The sequence below is a fragment of the Brachycentrus maculatus genome, unplaced genomic scaffold (genome assembly GCF_059751285.1).
Source record: "Brachycentrus maculatus isolate JH-2025_06_01 unplaced genomic scaffold, ASM5975128v1 h1tg000259l, whole genome shotgun sequence".
In the NCBI taxonomy this organism is placed as follows: domain Eukaryota; kingdom Metazoa; phylum Arthropoda; class Insecta; order Trichoptera; family Brachycentridae; genus Brachycentrus; species Brachycentrus maculatus.
Window position 1 is genome coordinate 1,262,250 of NW_028281010.1, and position 19,173 is coordinate 1,281,422.

The 19,173-nt window shown below is 35.6% G+C and overlaps 1 protein-coding gene and 1 non-coding gene across 2 annotated transcripts; both read right to left on the bottom strand.

The window, feature by feature from the left end:
* Nucleotides 1-2,097: 2,097 nt before the first annotated feature.
* Nucleotides 2,098-16,221, bottom strand: Cdk4 (Cyclin-dependent kinase 4). Its single transcript, XM_088265971.1, has 7 exons — nucleotides 15,897-16,221; nucleotides 12,331-12,499; nucleotides 10,858-10,999; nucleotides 6,797-6,964; nucleotides 4,475-4,635; nucleotides 3,290-3,425; nucleotides 2,098-2,755 (listed from the first exon to the last, which is right to left on the bottom strand). Exons 1-7 carry the CDS (start codon nucleotides 16,018-16,020, stop codon nucleotides 2,669-2,671), a joined length of 987 nt encoding a protein of 328 aa, XP_088122097.1. The 5' UTR covers nucleotides 16,021-16,221; the 3' UTR covers nucleotides 2,098-2,668.
* A 2,379-nt stretch (nucleotides 16,222-18,600) lies between these two features.
* On the bottom strand, nucleotides 18,601-18,672 carry TRNAP-CGG (transfer RNA proline (anticodon CGG)). The gene has a single exon. It is a non-coding gene; the product is annotated as a tRNA-Pro (tRNA).
* Nucleotides 18,673-19,173: the final 501 nt, after the last annotated feature.

Genomic DNA, 19,173 nt, shown 5'->3' on the forward strand with positions numbered 1-19,173 from the left:
TTTAAAAGTTCAAAGTTTTAATTTGATTTTTTTTAATGTAATAGATCAGTTTATATTTGAAAATATTATTTTCAATGTGATATATTAGTGTTTTAATTGAAAAGATCTACATGTTAATTTCAATGATCACTTTAATTAAATAAATTGATACTTAAATTTAAAAGATCAGTTTAAATAAATAGATCAGTGTTTCGATTTCAAAGATCAGATTTTAACGCAAAAGATCAGTATTTAGATTGAATAAATCAATGTTTTAATTTGAAAGATTTGTTTTTAAGCAATAGATCAGTATTTAAATTGAATAAATGTAATTTTTAATTGAAAAGATCAACATTTTCATTTGCAAGATCAGTCTTTTATTTCGTGTATGCATTCAAGATGTAATTATTTAAAAATTATGTTAAATTTAATATAAATGGCATTTTTTGTCTCATCAAAGATCTCCTCAAGATTTTTTAATTAGTATTTAATAATAATAACAAAAATCCTACACAAATGAGATTATTTACAACAAAATTATTATAAATTATATTATTGGGCATATCGCTCACTCCTTTCAAGAACGTCATAAATCAAAAATGGTCAATTTTCAGTTGTGCATGTTTTCGGAATGCCCAGAAAATGTACTATATCCCAGCAAAAGCGGCATATTTTTAACTTAATATTTACCCGCTACAGGGTAGAAAGTGTTGTTTTTGCATTTTGAAGAAAAAGTATTGTTTAATTAAATAACTAACTAACTAACCATCACGCCGCTTCCCCGCAGGGGTAGGCAGAGAGAATAGAGCGCCACACCACTCTGTCCTTGCAAACATTCTTCGCCTCTTCCACGTTCATGCATCTCCTCATACATACCCGCTGATTGTTACGAATCCTAACCTGACCACTTTCAAGTATTTGGCATACCTGATCGTGCCATGTTTTTCTCGGTCTTCCTCTGCTTCTTTTCCCGCTAACATTCGCCTCATAAATTTGTTTTACCGTTCTTTCCTCACTCATTCGTTCTACATGTCCAAACCATCTCAACACGCCTTTCTTAATTTTATCGATAATGCTTATCTCAGCTTTGTTATTGTTTAATCATTTATTTAAATTTACTTAATATTTTTCAAATGGAGAAAAAACCTTCAGGTTTTACCTAAAAAGATCCGTTGCACAGTGAAAAGTTCAATAAGTGTCTTGATATTTATTTTTAATACATTGTATTATATTTTTAAACTTTAAAAACGATCTCCTGAACAATCAAGTTTTTTGATTTATGACGTTCTTGAAAGGAGTGAGCGATATATTTAGGGATATAAATTGAGGGGCATATTATCGACAGGCACAATTTTTGGTTAGGTTAGGTTTATTTTAATTTATGTTTTACTAACAACATTTTGAGTGTGTCCAAATACTTGTTAAAAAATCTGGACAATCTCCAATTAGGAGTAACTATAAACATCTCAACATAGATGAAGATGACCCTCGCACACCAAAGAATATTTCTTGCATTTCTCAAGTATGTGATTATAATCCAGGATTCGGACCTCACATGCAAATGAAAGAGTTTTTGCTTAGTAAAAAGCTTCGTTCGTCCGCCTCTGTAGTGTAATGGTCAGCACGCTCGGCTACCGTTCTGGAGGTCCCGGGTTCGATTCCCAGGGGGGTCAAATAAATATAAGTGATTTTTTCACTGTAATATTTATTCAATATTACCCTGGACTGGTACCTGAAGCTGAGGGCTGATCACCTTTCCTTCGTGTGTAAACGATCAAGATAACACTGTGTTCATATGAAGCAGTGCCCTATGCACCATTGGGGTGCGGATAAGGGTTTTATTATTATTATTAAAAAGCTTCGTTCGTATCACGATAGATGTCTCTAGTGAAATTCTAGTGATTCAAGCACTATGTTTCGAGTTTGATCAATATATCTAGAAGTTTCAAGAATTGGAGTAGCGCGGTTGTCAATCATGGGTGGAATTGGTGAATGTTACATATGTGTAAGGTGATCACTTGAACCAGCCTGTGACGGTCGTAAGCTCGGTAAATGCCCAGACCTCCATATTCTTCTTCATCTATGTTAAGATGTCAAATAATAATATAAATACAATAGTTTTTTATTTCACTAAGGAGTATTTTTTAATTTTGACATGTGAGCATAAATAAATAAGAGTATAAATGACTGGGCATTTACAGGACTTGCGACCTGTCATAACCTGATTTAAACGATCACAATTCTACCCACGATTGGGTAGAAATGATTACACATTGGGTAGGAATGACAACCACACTACTCAATTTTTTAAACTCATATGCTTATCATATAATTCATAAGTTATGTCTTGCGTGAGTTCGCAGCAGTATCTACGGTTGATTTGAGTGAGCTTTCTACTGAGCAGAGATCCTTTTTAAATGTGTGCAAGGTCCTTCCTGAATTATTTCACCCCTTATGGGCTGGTTTGACTGTCGTAAGCCCTGAAAATGCCCAGACTTGCATATTCTTCTTCATCTATGTTGAGTGTTCCATTCTCTCTGCCTACCACTGTAGATAAGTTAGGTAGTTAGTGACTTGTAGAGCAGTGGTGTCCAATTATGCCTTTGACTCAAACGGGGTTCAGAATTTGAAAGATATGTTTGGTGTTTGTTTTTGCGATTTTATGGGGTTTTGAAAAATTCCACGGGGTCTAGGAGACCAGCTCTTCGGTGAAGTAAGGATGCTTCAGGCAGACCAGAGCTGAAGGCCTCTTGGAGGGGTCGAAGGAGAGCATCTCCTGTAACAAAATAAACCAATTTAACAAGGTGATGTAACAAAATAAACCAATTTAACAAGGTGATGTAACAAAATAAACCAATTTAACAGGGTGATGTAACAAAATAAACCAATTTAACAGGGTGATGTGACAAAATAAAACAATTTAACAGGGTGATGTGACCAAATAAACCAATTTAACAATTTAGATGGGAACAAAGTTAACTGCACTGAAATCAGTTACAGCAAGTAAAAAACTATCAACATTTAAAAAAAAATCACTTATATTAATTTGAAAAAAATTTCAAAAATCACATAAATTTATTTGACCCCCCCTGGGAATCGAACCCGGGACCTCCAGAACGGTAGCCAAGCGTGCTGACCATTACACTACGGAGGCGACATTACATGTGTAAAGTGATCGCTTAACCAGGCTATGACGTGTCATAAGTCCTGTAAATACCCAGACTGTTGTGTTCTTCTTCATCTATGTTGGACCTTGCGGGAGCTTGCTACTGGGCGGGATGCGAGGACGAGCGATGATAGCGGTACTTACGGTGATCAAATCCTTGGCGAGGTTGCCGATCCGGGGGCAGATGGTGTCCAGAGAGCGCACCGGATGAGGTAGGAAGTTGTCGGCCACGACTGAGGAGTTCTCCGGCCACTCTGACGGAACGGGCCGCCCAATAACTCTGCAAAACATTCGTTGTTTAATATTATTTTTGTAGATCAGAAATGTGAAAGATTAACATGAAAACTTGAAAAATAACTCAATAAAACATTACTCCTGGGATGTACAGTTTTGATTTCTCACTGATTTTAGTTGGTATTTCAATCAAAAGGATAATTGTATCCTTACAGGGACATCTTTGGTCAAGTGCCGTCAATAAATTTGTATTAAAATTATAAGAAATAATGCATTACAAAAAGCTTTCTTTACTGATTTGTAGATGTCACACGAAAGTATCTTTATACTATAAACTACCACGGGAAAGATTGATAAAGACATAGAAAGGAGAGTGAATGCTGGGAACAGAGTGAATGGTGCACTAAAATCAGTTTTAGCAAATAAAAATCTATCAGCGGAAGCTAAACTGGCAGTACACAATGGAGTTCTGGTTCCAACCCTTATGTATGGAAGCGAAGCATGGAGTTGGCAAAAGAAGGATGAAAGCAGACAGAATGCAGTCGAAATGCGATCGCTTAGACGAATGTGTGGCAAAACGATGTTTGATAGATATTCGAATGATGAAATAAGGAAAGAATGTAAGGCTGAGATAAGCATTATCGATAAAATGAAGAAAGGTGTGTTGAGATGGTTTGGACATGTGGAGCGTATGAGTGAAGAAAGAACGGTTAAACAAATTTATGGGGCGAATGTAGTTGGAAAAAGAAGCAAAGGACGACCGAGGAAAACTTGGCACAATCAGGTATGTCAAGTACTTGAAAGCGGCCGGGTCAGGAGTCGTAATAATCGTCGGGTATGTATGAGGAGATGCATGAATGTAGAAGAGGCAAAGAATGTTTGCAAAGACAGAGTGGTGTGGCGTTCGATTCTCTCTGCGTACCCCTGCGGGGAAGCGGCGTGATGGTTAGTTTAGTTTAGTTTAGTTTACTACCACGGATGGGAGGTGGCTTAAACGGCGGCTGATTTGCAAATGTAAAAACATACCTACCGCCAACGCTTGGCGCCCGGTAGGCGGATGGGTCAATTTGATGAATAAAGGGAATACTCTATTACCGGAATATCCTGTCGAGCTGGTCGATCTCGGACTGGCCGGGGAAGAGCGGTCGCAGCGCGTGCAGCTCGAAGAGCACCGCCGCCGCCGACCAGACGTCCACGGCCGAGTGGTACGCGCGGCCCAGCAGCACCTCGGGCGGCCGGTACCACAGCGTCACCACCTGCAACGTGCACTCTACCATGACCACACGCTACGCTTGTAGATAATAATAATAATATACTTGGATGATTTATATAGCGCCCTTTTCGTAAAAAACTACCTCAAGGGCGCTTGTACAGGTACGGATTATGATATTTTTTATTATTTGTATACATTTATTTACATAAGTGATTTTTTTGCTGTAATATTTATTTAATATTACCCTGGACTGGTACCTGAAGCGGAGGGCTGATCACCTTTCCTTCACGTGTAAACGATCAAGATAACACTGCGTTTATATGAAGCATTGCCCTATGCACCATTTTGGTGCGGATAAGGGTTTTTTATTATTATTATTATTTTACATTTATTTAAATCACAATTTATACAATTTTAACCTAATATAGACAAAAAAAATAAATTATAATACATATAAACATTTTACAATTTTCATAAAATTACCTGTCGATCATTTACCCATTCCTTTATTTTGCCTTTGTTCCATATTTTATTTTGACTTCTTCTGCTCTACATACTGTTGTAGTAGATACGAGTGACAAAAATGTAAGCTTGGAAATTAAATAAATAATACTGATGATGTAAAAAATGTCAAATAACATCCGACATGGGACCTAAGAGGAAAAAATCCATGTGGAATGAGATTCCACATTGGATCAGTCAGGGTAAATAATTTTGTCCGCCTCCGTAGTGTAATGGTCAGCACGCTCGGCTACCGTTCTGGAGGTCCCGGATTCGATTCCCAAGGAGGGTAAAATAAATATAAGTGATTTATTCACTATAATATTTATTCAATACTACCATGGACTGGTACCTGAAGCGGAGGGCTGATCACCTTTCCTTCATGTGTAAACGATCAAGATAACACTGCGTTTATATGACACAGTGCCCTATGCATCATTGGGGTGCGGATAAGGGTTTTATTATTTATTATTATACTACGTTGTTTTTGTTAAATATTCTGTTGGTTTTCCAATAAAAAATTTAAAAAAAAAAAAAAAACACCTGTATTTGTATAGTAATAAATATTTTTATAAATTTTAACGATCAAAATTATTTATTTGGACAGGTTTACTCTAAAGCTAAACAAGAAACAAATCAGGATTTTAACCAGGACCCTGACAGGGCACTGCAGACTGAGGAAACACATGACAAAAATTGGACTACATGACTCCCCAGTCTGCAGATTTTGTATGGAGGATAACGAAACGCCAATCCACATTCTATAATGTATGTATGTCGGAATGATTAAAGAAAACACTTCGTTTTTTACGACTTGAGTTTTATTATAGACTACATGTTTCAGAAGTTAAACTTCCATCATTCAGGTCTGTATAGTAACTGAATGATGGAAGTTTAACTTCTGAAACTTGTAGTCTATAATAAAACTCAAGTGGTAAAAAACATGTGTTTTCTTTCATCATTGTAACATGTCTTACCACAAAGTTTATGCCGAAACAATAAATAAAATATGTATGTCGAATTATGTCGCGGACTCTTAAGTCAGAGTTTCTCGGTTCGAACCCACTCTACCACAATTTGATACCTATTTGTAATAATGACCCGCTTAGGCTCACAGAAATAGTATGAAATTGAACTATTTGTGAAAATAATACAAATACAAATATTTATCTTTTTTTTAAAAATAATAATAAAATAAAAGTTTATTAGACTTTTATTAAATGAAACAGTCGTGAGATACATAATTTTAATAAACAGAAAGCCAAGAAAAAACTTTTTCTGAGAAAATACATCGCTCACTCCTTTCAACAACGTCATATATAAAAAAACTTGATTTTTCAGGAGATCGTTTTTAATGTTAAAGAATATAATAAAATGTGTTAAAAATAAATATCAAGCCACTTATTGAACTCTTTACTGTGCAACAGATCTTTTAAGGTAAAAACTGAAAATTTTTTCTCAATTTGAAAACTATTTAGTATATTTAAAAAAATAATTAAACAATCCTTTTCTTCAAAATGCAAAAACGACACTTTCTGCCCTGTAGCGGGTAAATATTGAGTTAAAAATATGCCGCTTTTGCTGGGATATAGTACATTTTCTGGGCATGCCGAAAACGTGCACAACTGAAAATTGTCGATTTTTGATATTTGACGTTGTTGAAAGGAGTGAGCGCTGAGGCTGAAAGTGACGGTCACACTTACCACACTGGTGAGGTTCATCTCGAAGTCGTAGGTCTTGGCGAGACCGAAGTCAGCGAGCTTGATGTGTCCTGAAGAAGTGACGAGCAGGTTCTGCGGCTTGAGGTCGCGGTGCACCACGCTGTGCGAGTGCAGGAAGTCGATGCCGGACAGGATCTCCAGGGACATGGACTGCAATCAGGCGCACTAGCTGAAGGTCTCCGAGAGAAGAAGAACAACAATACGGCTATTTTACAGGCTAACTAACTAACCATGCGGTATTTATTGTAACTGCAGACAGTTGGTACAATTCCATATTGAATCGTTGGGTAATATATCCAAAATAAAACAAGGTTTCAATGATTAAGGCGGAGACTGACCGGAGCATTTCGTCGTAACAAAACATCGTAACATCTCTCACGGCGAGCATGTTACGTTATGACGTAACGGCATTGCTGACTGACTGCGAACAGTACTCGCTAGTGGCCTTGTGCTTAGTGTTGCCATATCGCGCACTCCTTTCAAGAACGTCATGAATAAAAAAACTTGATTTTTCAGGAGAACGTTTTTAAAGATTAAAAATAAAATACAATGTATTAAAAATAAATATCAATCAATTATTGAACTTTTTACTGTGCAACAGATCTTTTTAGGTAAAACCTGGAGGTTTTTTCTCCATTTGAAAAATATTTAGTATATTTCAAAAAATAGTTAAACAATACCTTTTCTTCAAAATACAAAAACAAAACTTTCTGCCCTGTAGCGGGTAAATATTAAGTTAAAAATATGCCTCTTTTGCTGGGATATAGTACATTTTCTGGGCATTCCGAAAGTATGCACAACTTAAAATTGTCGATTTTTGATTTATGACGTTCTTGAAAGGAGTGAGCGATATGTCACACGATAAAATCTGAAAATCCGAATCAATACCCCAAAATCTGTATGAATCTTTGCAACATTGCATTCGTACTGTAGTTAAAATGTCGAACGATGAAGACGTGGTTCTTGGTCCTGTGATTTTAATAAATTACTGCTTACTCCAAATGAAGAAAAAAAATATATACATATAGTGCCAATCCCCACAAATCCCCCGCAGTTTAGGGAATTCCCCCACAGGTTGGCAACCCTGTACTAACCTAAAATAGCATCCGACTTCGGATGGAGCATTCGGAAGGAGCGGCAGCAGCTCGGCTCGGTGTACCGACTGCCTGAATGCTCGCATCGTAACATGTTACGTTACGACCAAATGCTCCGGTCAGTCTCCGCCTTTAAAGAAAACACTTGTTTTTATACCACTTGAGTTTTATCAAAGACTACTAGTTTCAGAAGCTAAACTTCCATCGTTCAGGTCTGAATAATAACTGAAATATAAAAACTAACTTAACTTTAACTAACTTATGTATTAATTTTAAATCAAACACAGATTTTTTGAGTTTACTAAGTTGTATTTTATTAACAAAAACACATAAAAAATTATATTGAGACAATTGTTTCGCCTTGTTAGGGCATTATCAAACGAATGTGAAGATCAAATGGACTACGGTCCTTGGTAATATTATTTTTAAGAATTTATGTATGTAGATGTAATTATTAGTTTACTAGGTACATCCTTACATCCCCCACTACCTAATGAACAAACCAACCTTATGTCTTCACTACTGCTAAACATATTTAAATAGACTATTACTGTACATCATCTCTCTCTATGTAAACGCTTGCATGATGCGTTATTGATAAACTAATAATTACATCTACATATATAAATTCTTAAAAATAATATTACCAACAATTGTATTAAGCTTTAAAATATTAATTCTCTAAAATATGGCCATGTCAATAAATTCTTCCTTTCCCAGAAAATAAAAATAAGGGTACATACCTATATACCCTATTAGCTACTGTTGTCTCCCATCAATTATTGCTGGACGTGTTAAAACTGTCACTTAGAATTGTATAGCTACATAAGGACCGTAGTCCATTTGATCTTCACATTCGTTTGATAATGCCCTAACAAGGCGAAACAATTGTCACAATATAATTTTTTATGTGTTTTTGTTAATAAAATACAACTTAGTAGACTCAAAAAATCTGTGTTTGATTTAAAATTAATACATAAATTAAAATGGGGTTCTATAAATTAAACGCCAAATAAATAAATATTTAACTTAACTAACCTAACTTTCCCCTCTCCTTATTTATAGAACATTTTTATATTTTGGTTATTATACAGACCTGAATGATGGAAGTTTAGCTTCTGAAACTAGCAGTCTTTAATAAATCTCAAGTGGTATAAAACAAGTGTTTTCTTTATTCATTGTAACATGTCTTACCACAAAGTTAATGCCGAAACAATAAATAAAATGTGAAGCCACTTATTGAACTTTTTACTGTGCAACAGATCTTTTTAGGTAAAACCTGAAGGTTTTTTCTCAATTTTAAAAATATTTAGTAAATTTGAAAAAATAATTAAGCAATACCTTTTCTTCAAAATGCAAAAACAACACTTTCTGCCCTGTAGCGGGTAAATATTAAGTTAAAAATACGACACTTTTGCTGGGATATAGTACATTTTTGGGCATTCGGAAAAGTAAATTATCAAACACGCAAACAGAGTGTTAATGTCCTAAGAAGTCGAAACGTGTCACGTAATAACATATACATAAATAAATGTAGAATTCAATCCAACAAACCTTGTTTTATTTTGGATATATTACCCAATAACCATACGGTGTTTGAAAATGATGCGGAATGCATCAAAACACGTGTCACAGTACATTTTAAGAAATATTTACTAAGTAAAACATTCATTCGAACCGTTATCCGCACCCCGATGGTGCATAGGGCACTGCATCATATAAACGCAGTGTTATTTTGATCATTAACACATGAATGAAAGGCGATCAGCCCTCCGCTTCCGGTACCAGTGCAAGGTAGTATTGTATAAATATAAGAGTGAAAAAATCAGTTGTATTTATTTGACCCCCCTGGGAATCTAACCCGGGACCTCCAGTATGGTAGCCGAACGTGCTGACTATTACACTACGGAGGCGGACATTAATTACAAGTAAAACATTAATTTAAAAAAAAAATATATATTTTTCAGACAAGATAAAAATTTCATTAATTAAAAGAATACATAAATAATTCAATGAAACTTTTTGCGACGAAAATTATTCAATGTTGACACCTCAGATTTTACGAATTTCAGCAATATTACGTCTAAACTAACTAACTAACTAACTAACTATCACGCCGCTTCCCGCAGGGGTAGGCAGAGAGAATAGAACGCCACACCACTCTGTATTTGCAAAAACATTATTCGTCTCTTCCACGTTCATGCATCTCCTCATACATACCCGCCGATTGTTTAATGGTAATAATATTAGAAAATAACCACTCACCGAGATTTTTATGTCTACCGGTTTGGAGACGTACCCGTCTCTTCCTCAGGACAATCACTACCACAGCATGCAAACAATACTATACTTCACTATCATAGCACTATTAACTAACTAACTAACTAACCATCACGCCGCTTCACCGCAGGGGTAGGCAGAGAGAATAGAACGCCACACCACTCTGTATTTGCAAAAACATTATTCGTCTCTTCCACGTTCATGCATCTCCTCATACATACCCGCCGATTGTTTCGACTCCTAACCTGACCGCTTTCAACTATTTGGCATACCTGATCGTGCCAAGTTTTTCTCGGTCTTCCTCTGCTGTTTTTTCCAACTACATTCGCCTCATAAATTTGTTTTACGATTTTTTCCTCACTCATTGATTCCACGTGTCCACACCGTCTCAACACACCTTTCTTAATTTTATCGATAATGCTCATGTCAGCCTTGCATTCTTTCCTTATTTCATCATTCGAACATCTATCAAACATCGTTTTGCCACACGTTCGTCTGAGGGATCGCATGCAGCCACCACCACATCCAAGTATTTTGAATATTTACATGCTGAATAAAATTTTCCCCATAAACTTGTTTCACTGTTCTTTGTTTCCTTGAAATAATACATGTAATAAAATAATTGATTAAAATTAAAATTAAATAATTAAATGAGGAATGATTGGTTACCCGTATCCTCTCCTGGGGCATCCCGGAGCGGGGCGCCTTGTCCAGGAAGGAGGCGAGGTCCTGCTCCACGTGCTCGAACACCAGGAACAGCGTGAGCTGGCTGCCGCGCTCGCAGCGCTGCCCGTGGCACACGTCCAGCAACCTGCAACGCACTCCACTCTGAATCCTGTCCACACTCGGCAATTACACATACTCAGTGGTGACCCGCACTCGGTGATGATACACACTCAGTGGTGACCCGCACTCGGTGATGATACACACTCAGTGGTGACCCGCACTCGGTGATGATACACACTCAGTGGTGACCCGCACTCGGTGATGATACACACTCAGTGGTGACCCGCACTCGGTGATGATACACACTCAGTGGTGACCCGCACTCGGCGATGATACACACTCAGTGGTGACCCGCACTCGGTGATGATACACACTCAGTGGTGACCCGCACTCGGTGATGATACACACTCATAGTGACCCGCACTCGGTGATGATACACACTCAGTGGTGACCCGCACTCGGTGATGATACACACTCAGTGGTGACCCGCACTCGGTGATGATACACACTCAGTGATGATACACACTCGGTGATGATACACACTCAGTGGTGACCCGCACTCGGTGATGATACACACTCAGTGGTGACCCGCACTCGGTGATGATACACACTCAGTGGTGACCCGCACTCGGTGATGATACACACTCGGTGATGATACACACTCGGTGATGATACACACTCAGTGATGATATCAACTCGGTGATGATACACACTCACTAACCAAAACTTAACCTTGGAAAAACTAAATACATGGACTCCAACTATTTAAGGGTGTAAATGACTTAAATCTGAATAAAAGTTCATCTTTGAGATGTAAACATGACTTTACAATACCAAACAATTCCAACAGAACTTTAAATATTTAGGAACTTAGTACTTCAACAATAACTACAGACGTTTAAAAAATGAAGACTTTTAAATGCTAAAAAATAAATGTAATGAATTTTATAAATCGCTCACTCCTTTCAACAACGTCATAGATCAAAAATCTTGATTTTAAAAAATATAATAAAATGTATTAAAAATAAATATCAAGCCACTTATTGACCTTTTTATTGTGCAACAGATCTTTTTAGGTAAAACCTGAAGGTTTTATTCTCCATTTGGAAAATATTTAGTATATTTAAAAAATAATTAAAAAATACATTTTCTACAAGATGCATAAACAACACTTTCTGCCCTGTAGCGGGTAAATATTAAGTTAAAAATATGCCGCTTTTGCTGGGATATAGTACAATTTCTAGGCATTCTACAAAGATGCAAAACTGAAAATTGACGATTTTTGATATATGACGTTAAAAGGAGTGAGCCATATAGTAGCTATATCAGAGATCTGATATAGCTACTCTCATTTCGATTTTTTTCCATTTGAACAGACCGGCCACAGCAGGCCAACGAATGAACGGACAAGTGTACCTGACTACATTGGGATGCTGGAAGGCCTGCAGCCGCTTCAGCAGGGTCACTTCCCGGAGCGTGGAGAGAGGCACCCCGTCCTCGACCAGCGCGACGCGCACCTTCTTCAGGGCCACGACCTGGCCAGGGTTCATGAGGTCGTTGGCCTTGTACACCGTCCCGTACGCACCTGCACACATTACAATTCAATTCAATTTATTTAGTCATTTATATATTTCTACAATCTTTCCAGTAAAAAAAATTGCATGTGTAAACATAGCTTTGATTCGCTCGCCTTTGAAAAAATAACTGTCCTTTTATACCTGGGATGAAGTTACTTCATTTGTAATGGCATAAAAGGGTGCGGACGGTATTCTTACCTTGATTTCAATTCATTTTACATATTATTTACTTACTTTAGAAGAGCCTAATATTCTCAGCGTGACATGAAATATCTTCTAATTATAGTTAGCATGGAACGTGTTAACTGGTTAACTGCCGGCAGGTACATGTATGGCGGTACCCAGCACGCCGCCAATTTTACCACAAAAATAAAACCTTCTAAACATATCGTTGTTAAAAGTGTATTAACGTTTATTTATAAAACTTGCCAAATAAATGAAGAGCGCGCCGTTCAGTCATTTATCCATAATCATAAAATTAATTGTTCATGGTGCAGGGTCGTCACAAAATTTGTCATAGAAAATATGAAAACTAAATTATATGTCAAAAAAGTAATTGTTTATGTTAGTTTAATATTAAAAGTATACACACACACACCGTGATTTAAAAAAATTTAAAATTTAAAATCATCAGAATCGACACTAAAATCACTGTCATATAATACGGTAGTGACGGCAACTCGGGGATTATTGGAAAACCCTGAGCGCCATTATTTGTTCCGACGACAAAGCTCTCTTTAATTTACGTTTAAAATGGTAAAAACAAATTCTGTTTCAATTCCAAGTATGCAAGGATACTCTCAATACATGTCACTATGCGTTCAATATATTTGTACATTTTAAATAATTGATTTTCTTTAGTAAAAGCCCATTTAAAACGGCGCGTCTTAAGATGTAATTTTTGTATGAGCGGCGCTCCGTTCACGGAAAATTATGCGTCTTAAGACGCTCTTGGCAGTTAATCGGTCAACACAATCTTATATATAAGTCATATTTTAAGCACTAACTTTGAGATTTTTCATTTTAGTATTAAAATGTAACTTTGTTTTAAAATCACTATAAATTATTGTAACTTTCTCACAGAGGCTCAGAGCAACTACGATTAAAACATTGTATTAAGTACAAATGTACAGATATTGTATTTTAAAAAAAAGTAACTATATTTAAAAAAACTAAAAAAATCACTTTCGATCGGACAAAGTGCCCTATGCACCGCTTGGGAGAGAATGGGAGCAGAAGAAGAAGAATTTAAACACGCTCAAAATCTTCTTATCTTCTTCTTCTTCTTTTTCTAGATCCTAAGGATCTGTTAGTGCCTCCGCTTGTAGCTCTTGGGATGTCGACTCCCAGCTGTCTTTCCATCTTTTTGGAGGTCTGCCTGGGGGTCTGCGTCCTTCAGGGTTGCCTCGAAGGGCGATACGTGGAAGTCTGTCTTCTGACATTCTGTTTACATGATCATTCTAGTATCGCCTTCGTTGTCGTCCCCACCTCACGATATCCTCGGTCTTACACATGCTCCGGATGTCGGTTTTTCTTACTCGGTCTCGCAATGTGTTTCCGGTTATGGATCGGAGAGTCTTCATCTCGGAGGTTCCAAGTCGAGATTTTGTTCTGGAAGTATCTGCTCTTGCCTCAATCCCATAAGTGTTCAAAATTGTATGGTTAATACACATGGTTTAAGCATGTCAACCCTGGCCCAGGTTACTTTTCACACACATGTTAAAATTTCACAGCCAGTGTGCTGTGGTTATATATTTAATTTAATAGCAAAATTCAGTTTATCCTCTGTTACGAGTTTTCTAAATTAAAACGAACTTTCAACATTTTGAGTGTGTCCAAATACTTGTTCACAAATCTGGATTATCTCCAATTACAGGAGTTATTAATTCTATAATTTTTTGAAATCTCAACATTGATGAAGAAGAATATGGAAGTCTGGGCATTTATGGGGCTTAGGACCATCATAGACTGATTTACATTTATCACTTTACACACATCGCTCACGCCTTCAAGAACGTCATAAATCAAAAATCGTAAATTTTGAGTTGTGCATGTTTTCGTAATGCCCAGAAAATTTACTATATCCCAGCAAAAGCGGCATATTTTTAACTTAATATTTACCCGCTACAGGGCAAAAAGTGTTATTTTTGCATTTTGAAGAAAAGGTATTGTTTAATTATTTTTTTAAATATGCTAAATATTTTTGAAATGGAGAAAAAATATTCAGGTTTTACCTAAAAAGATCTGTTGCACAGTAAAAAGTTAAATAAGTGGCTTGATATTTATTTTTTTAATACATTGTATTTTATGTTTGAACTTTAAAAACGTTCTCCTGAAAAATCAAGTTTTTTGATTTATGATGTTCTTGAAAGGAGTGAGCGACATGTAACATTCACCAATTCTAACTAACCATTATTGACAATTACACTACTCAAATTCTATATATATATATATATATATATATATATATATATATATATATATATGTTTTTTTTTTTTTTTTTAAATATATTAAATATATATATATATATATATATATATATATATATATATATATATATATATATATATATATATATATATATATATATATATATATATATATATATATGTATGTATGTATGTATGTATGTGTGTATGTGTGTATGTGTGTGTGTGTTTGTGTGTGTGTGTGTGTATTTTATAACATTGTTCTTGAATCACTAGAACTTCACTAGAGACATCTATTGGTGAGAAGAAAATAAGCTTTTTATTGAGCGGAAACTCTTTTATCAGTGTGTGAGGTCCGAATCCTGGATTATAATCACATACATGAGAAACGCTATAAAATTTCATTTTCATTTTTATCATTTTAGCTTATAATTTGACCAGATAATTTATTTACAACATTTTGAGTGTGTCCAAATACAAAACACAAATCTGGATTATCTCCAATTATAGGAGTTAATTTTCATATTGACTAATTCATTCCAAGAATTTGAGTAGTGTGGTTGCCAATCATGGGTAGAATTGGTGAATGCTACACGTGTGTAAAGTGATCACTCAAGCACCAGCCTATGACGGTCGACAGCCCCGTAAATGTCCAGAATTCCATATTCTTCTTCATCTCTAATGAGATGTCAAAAAATAATGTGAAAAATAACTCCTAAAATTGGAGATAATCCAGATTTGTGAACAAGTATTTGGACATACTTAAAATGTTGTAAATAAAAATTAACTGGTCAAATTATAAACTAAAATAAAAAAAAAGAAAATTATATATTCTGGCATTTTCAGACTTCCATATTCTTCTTCATCTTTGATGAGATGTCAAAAAATAATATAACGAACTATTTCATTGCAATTAACCGGACATTGCTGGACTTTTTATTTACTTTTTAGCGTTGAAATAAAAGTAAAACTTACCGGTTCCTATGACATTGATCTCTTCGTAGTTTTTAGCATCCGAAATACTAGAAAATTCGGAACCGCTAGTCCTGGATTTCACCGAGAACCCTCGTTCCCGGGTGCTAGAACACCCTTCCGACATGTTCGGCGAAAACTTTTAAAGTTTAAATGAAGGAAAATAACGCACTAAGAATGGATAAAATTACACTACGGGAACGGCACAGTATTAATTGGTATATTTACAAAGTTTGGTCGAGTTTCGTATTTACAAACCGGCACAATAAATTTTATAAAACAAAAACACCACACACACCATCACACAAAAACCAACGATAAAAGTTTCGGTTTGGCAGCTGCTACTCAAACCATAGTGTAAACGTTTTAAGGTCTGCTCGTTAATGTATCAAAACTAGTAATATTCTGCGCATGACAAATCATCCCAAAAATAATGTAGACAGGAACTTACATATTTGCTTGTTTTGAAATGGGGTGAATAGAAAAAACATAGTTATTAGAAACGATTTTTTTTGGCGAAAAAATAAGATATTTGATTTATTTTTCAGATTCAAGGCAAAGTGATTCTACTTAGTCTGGCTTCCTTACTTCCTAAAAAAATATATTACAATTGATTTTTTTAAATTTTTGAGCCCCAAATATTTTTTTTTAAGGTTTACACAAAATTCTTTTGCTAAGCGTGCTGGCCTTTTTTACACTTAAAACTCAATTTCAATTTATTACTAATTTTCCCATTAATTAATATTTTCGTAATTCGGTGGTATTACTTCATTATCGGAATGTATACAGATGAAAGATAGATTGAATGAGATTTTTTTTAAATAGATGGCATTGTAGGAATATTTTGAGTCGGGTTGTGGTCCCGTGGTTAGTGTCACGGATTCTTAAGTCAAAGTTCCTCGGTTCGAACCCATCTACCACAATTTTATACCTATTTCTAATAATGAGCCGCTTAGGCTCACAGAAATGAAATTGCAATATTGGTGTAAATAATAAAAAAACGATAATTACCTTTTTCAAATATATTTTTTTAATGCTTCGGAATTCCGAATTCATGAATCCCATATTTGATGATAGCTTTAAAAAATCTGGGTTCAGAATTTTCAATGAAATTTGAGCGTTCAGAATTCTGAAAGCGTAAAACCGTATCAGAAAATCTCATAGAAAAACAAAGTTATTTCCTCAAAATAAGCAAACAATGATAATAAGTAAGAACTGTACCCTATATAAATACCAATAACAGTATTTCTCATCATCATCAATAGATGTCTCTAATGTATAAAATGCGTACGACAGTACTAATATATTTCTGGCGTGAGCACCTATCGAACATTTTTCTCTATGGATAATATTTAGAACTAACTGTACTGCTCTTGTAATAAATAATATAAATATTTTCAATTATATATCTTTTTTATTCCTAACCTTGGAGCGGCATGGCTCTAAGGTTTATACGGCGTGTACATTATATAACAAACAATATAATAATAATTTGGATAATTTGCATAGCGCCATTTTCGTAAAATAATACCTCAAGGGCGCTTATAAATACATGGATAATAATAATAATAATTGGAGATGATGATAATGATATACAAAAAAATAATAATAATAAATGCGTCGTCACTCGGTCTCGGGCCGTCGAGTCTGGAGCGGGGAAAAAATGAGCCGACAAATTAAAACGCCTTCCTCTTGATCCCACGGGCTGGAGAATGGTCAAGGTGTTGGGCAGGACGCCTTAGCGATGGTCGTCACGCTGGAGGGCAGCTTGTTGAGCTCCTCGTCATTGTGGATGGCCAACTTCCAACTTCCAGACTAGCACAGTTCAAACGGGACTTCACTTTTATCCGCTTTGCCGCCCTTCCGTTATCCGACATGATGGTTTTGTCTCTGAGGTTTTCCGCTTTCGCTTTTATACGAATGAGAGCAGGCGTAATTAAGGTGTTTAAGGTTGTAGTTCGATTTCATCAAATTTAACCGTTTAAGCGCATGTTCTAGGATCGTTATTGTATTTGCACATTTTTATTGCAGTCATTTATTCGCGAGAAGCTAGAGGTTTCGGATGAATACACTATGGTCGTAACGTACCCTTAAGGGACGAACACGGAGCACTTTTTAACGCCCGATTGCCACATGTGTTCATTCGGCACAGATTCTTAGAAATACATTACACCGTTTAGGAACGCATTGCTATATTGAACGACGCAATGATATTATTGATGCACTTTCACCAGTTTACAGCTAACCTTTGTAAAATTATAACTTTTAACCATTTCAAGTTAACAATATTTATAGATGAGTAAAAAAATTTAGATTTGAGATGTAAATGTCCAGAGAAAATTAAATAAATGTTGGAGCGTGGTCCCTCAGCAGCCGCGTCGGGCGCTCGAGGAACCCACAATACATGATATTTATTTCCAACAGTTTAAAAAACCGAAAAACTGTTGATTTCGTTCATGATTATGTTTTGCGAAATTAATTAGCTTATCGAAAAACAACATTTTAGTCGGATGGAAATATAAAATAAATACAATTCACTACAGAAATTTACTGCCATCTGTTACTTTCTTCTCACAATAAAAATAGCGAGTCTGATTGGTAAAGCTATAAAAACAATTAAGCTTAAACTCTATATAAAAAAATACATGTTTGAATTTTTTTATAATCCTGTTTCTGTAAAAAAAATACAAAAAGGAAATTTAACCACGGGCTCGTCCGGGATTTGAACCCGGGACCTCTCGCACCCGAAGCGAGAATCATACCCCTAGACCAACGAGCCGTTACACGCGTTCGTCGGTATACACTTTTTAATCTACACTACTAAAATGACAATAAATTTGTAATGACATTGAAAAATTATAATTCTTGACGTAATGTAAAAAACGATATATTTTGTATATATTTTTAAACATTTAACAATCATTTTCAACTTCAAACAATTAAATACGTCTTTTTGACTTGTTATTTTTCCATTTCTATAGTTTTTTTTGGTGAGCATCAGGGATCAGGGATCAACATAACATAATCTTTAAACTAAACTAAACTTAATCTCCTGATCCATTCAAGTATTTTAAATATTTACATATTTAATCAAGTTTTCCCCATAAACTTGTTTCATTGTTCTAAGGAGGTATGGACATTTGGAACTAATGGATAACAAGAGAATGGCTAAGAAAGTATATTAGGCAAATGTGAACGGGAGAACAGAACGAGGACGGACAAATGAGACTTGGCACGCCCAGATCGATCGGAACCTAAATCTGGTGGCGTCAAAAGTCTA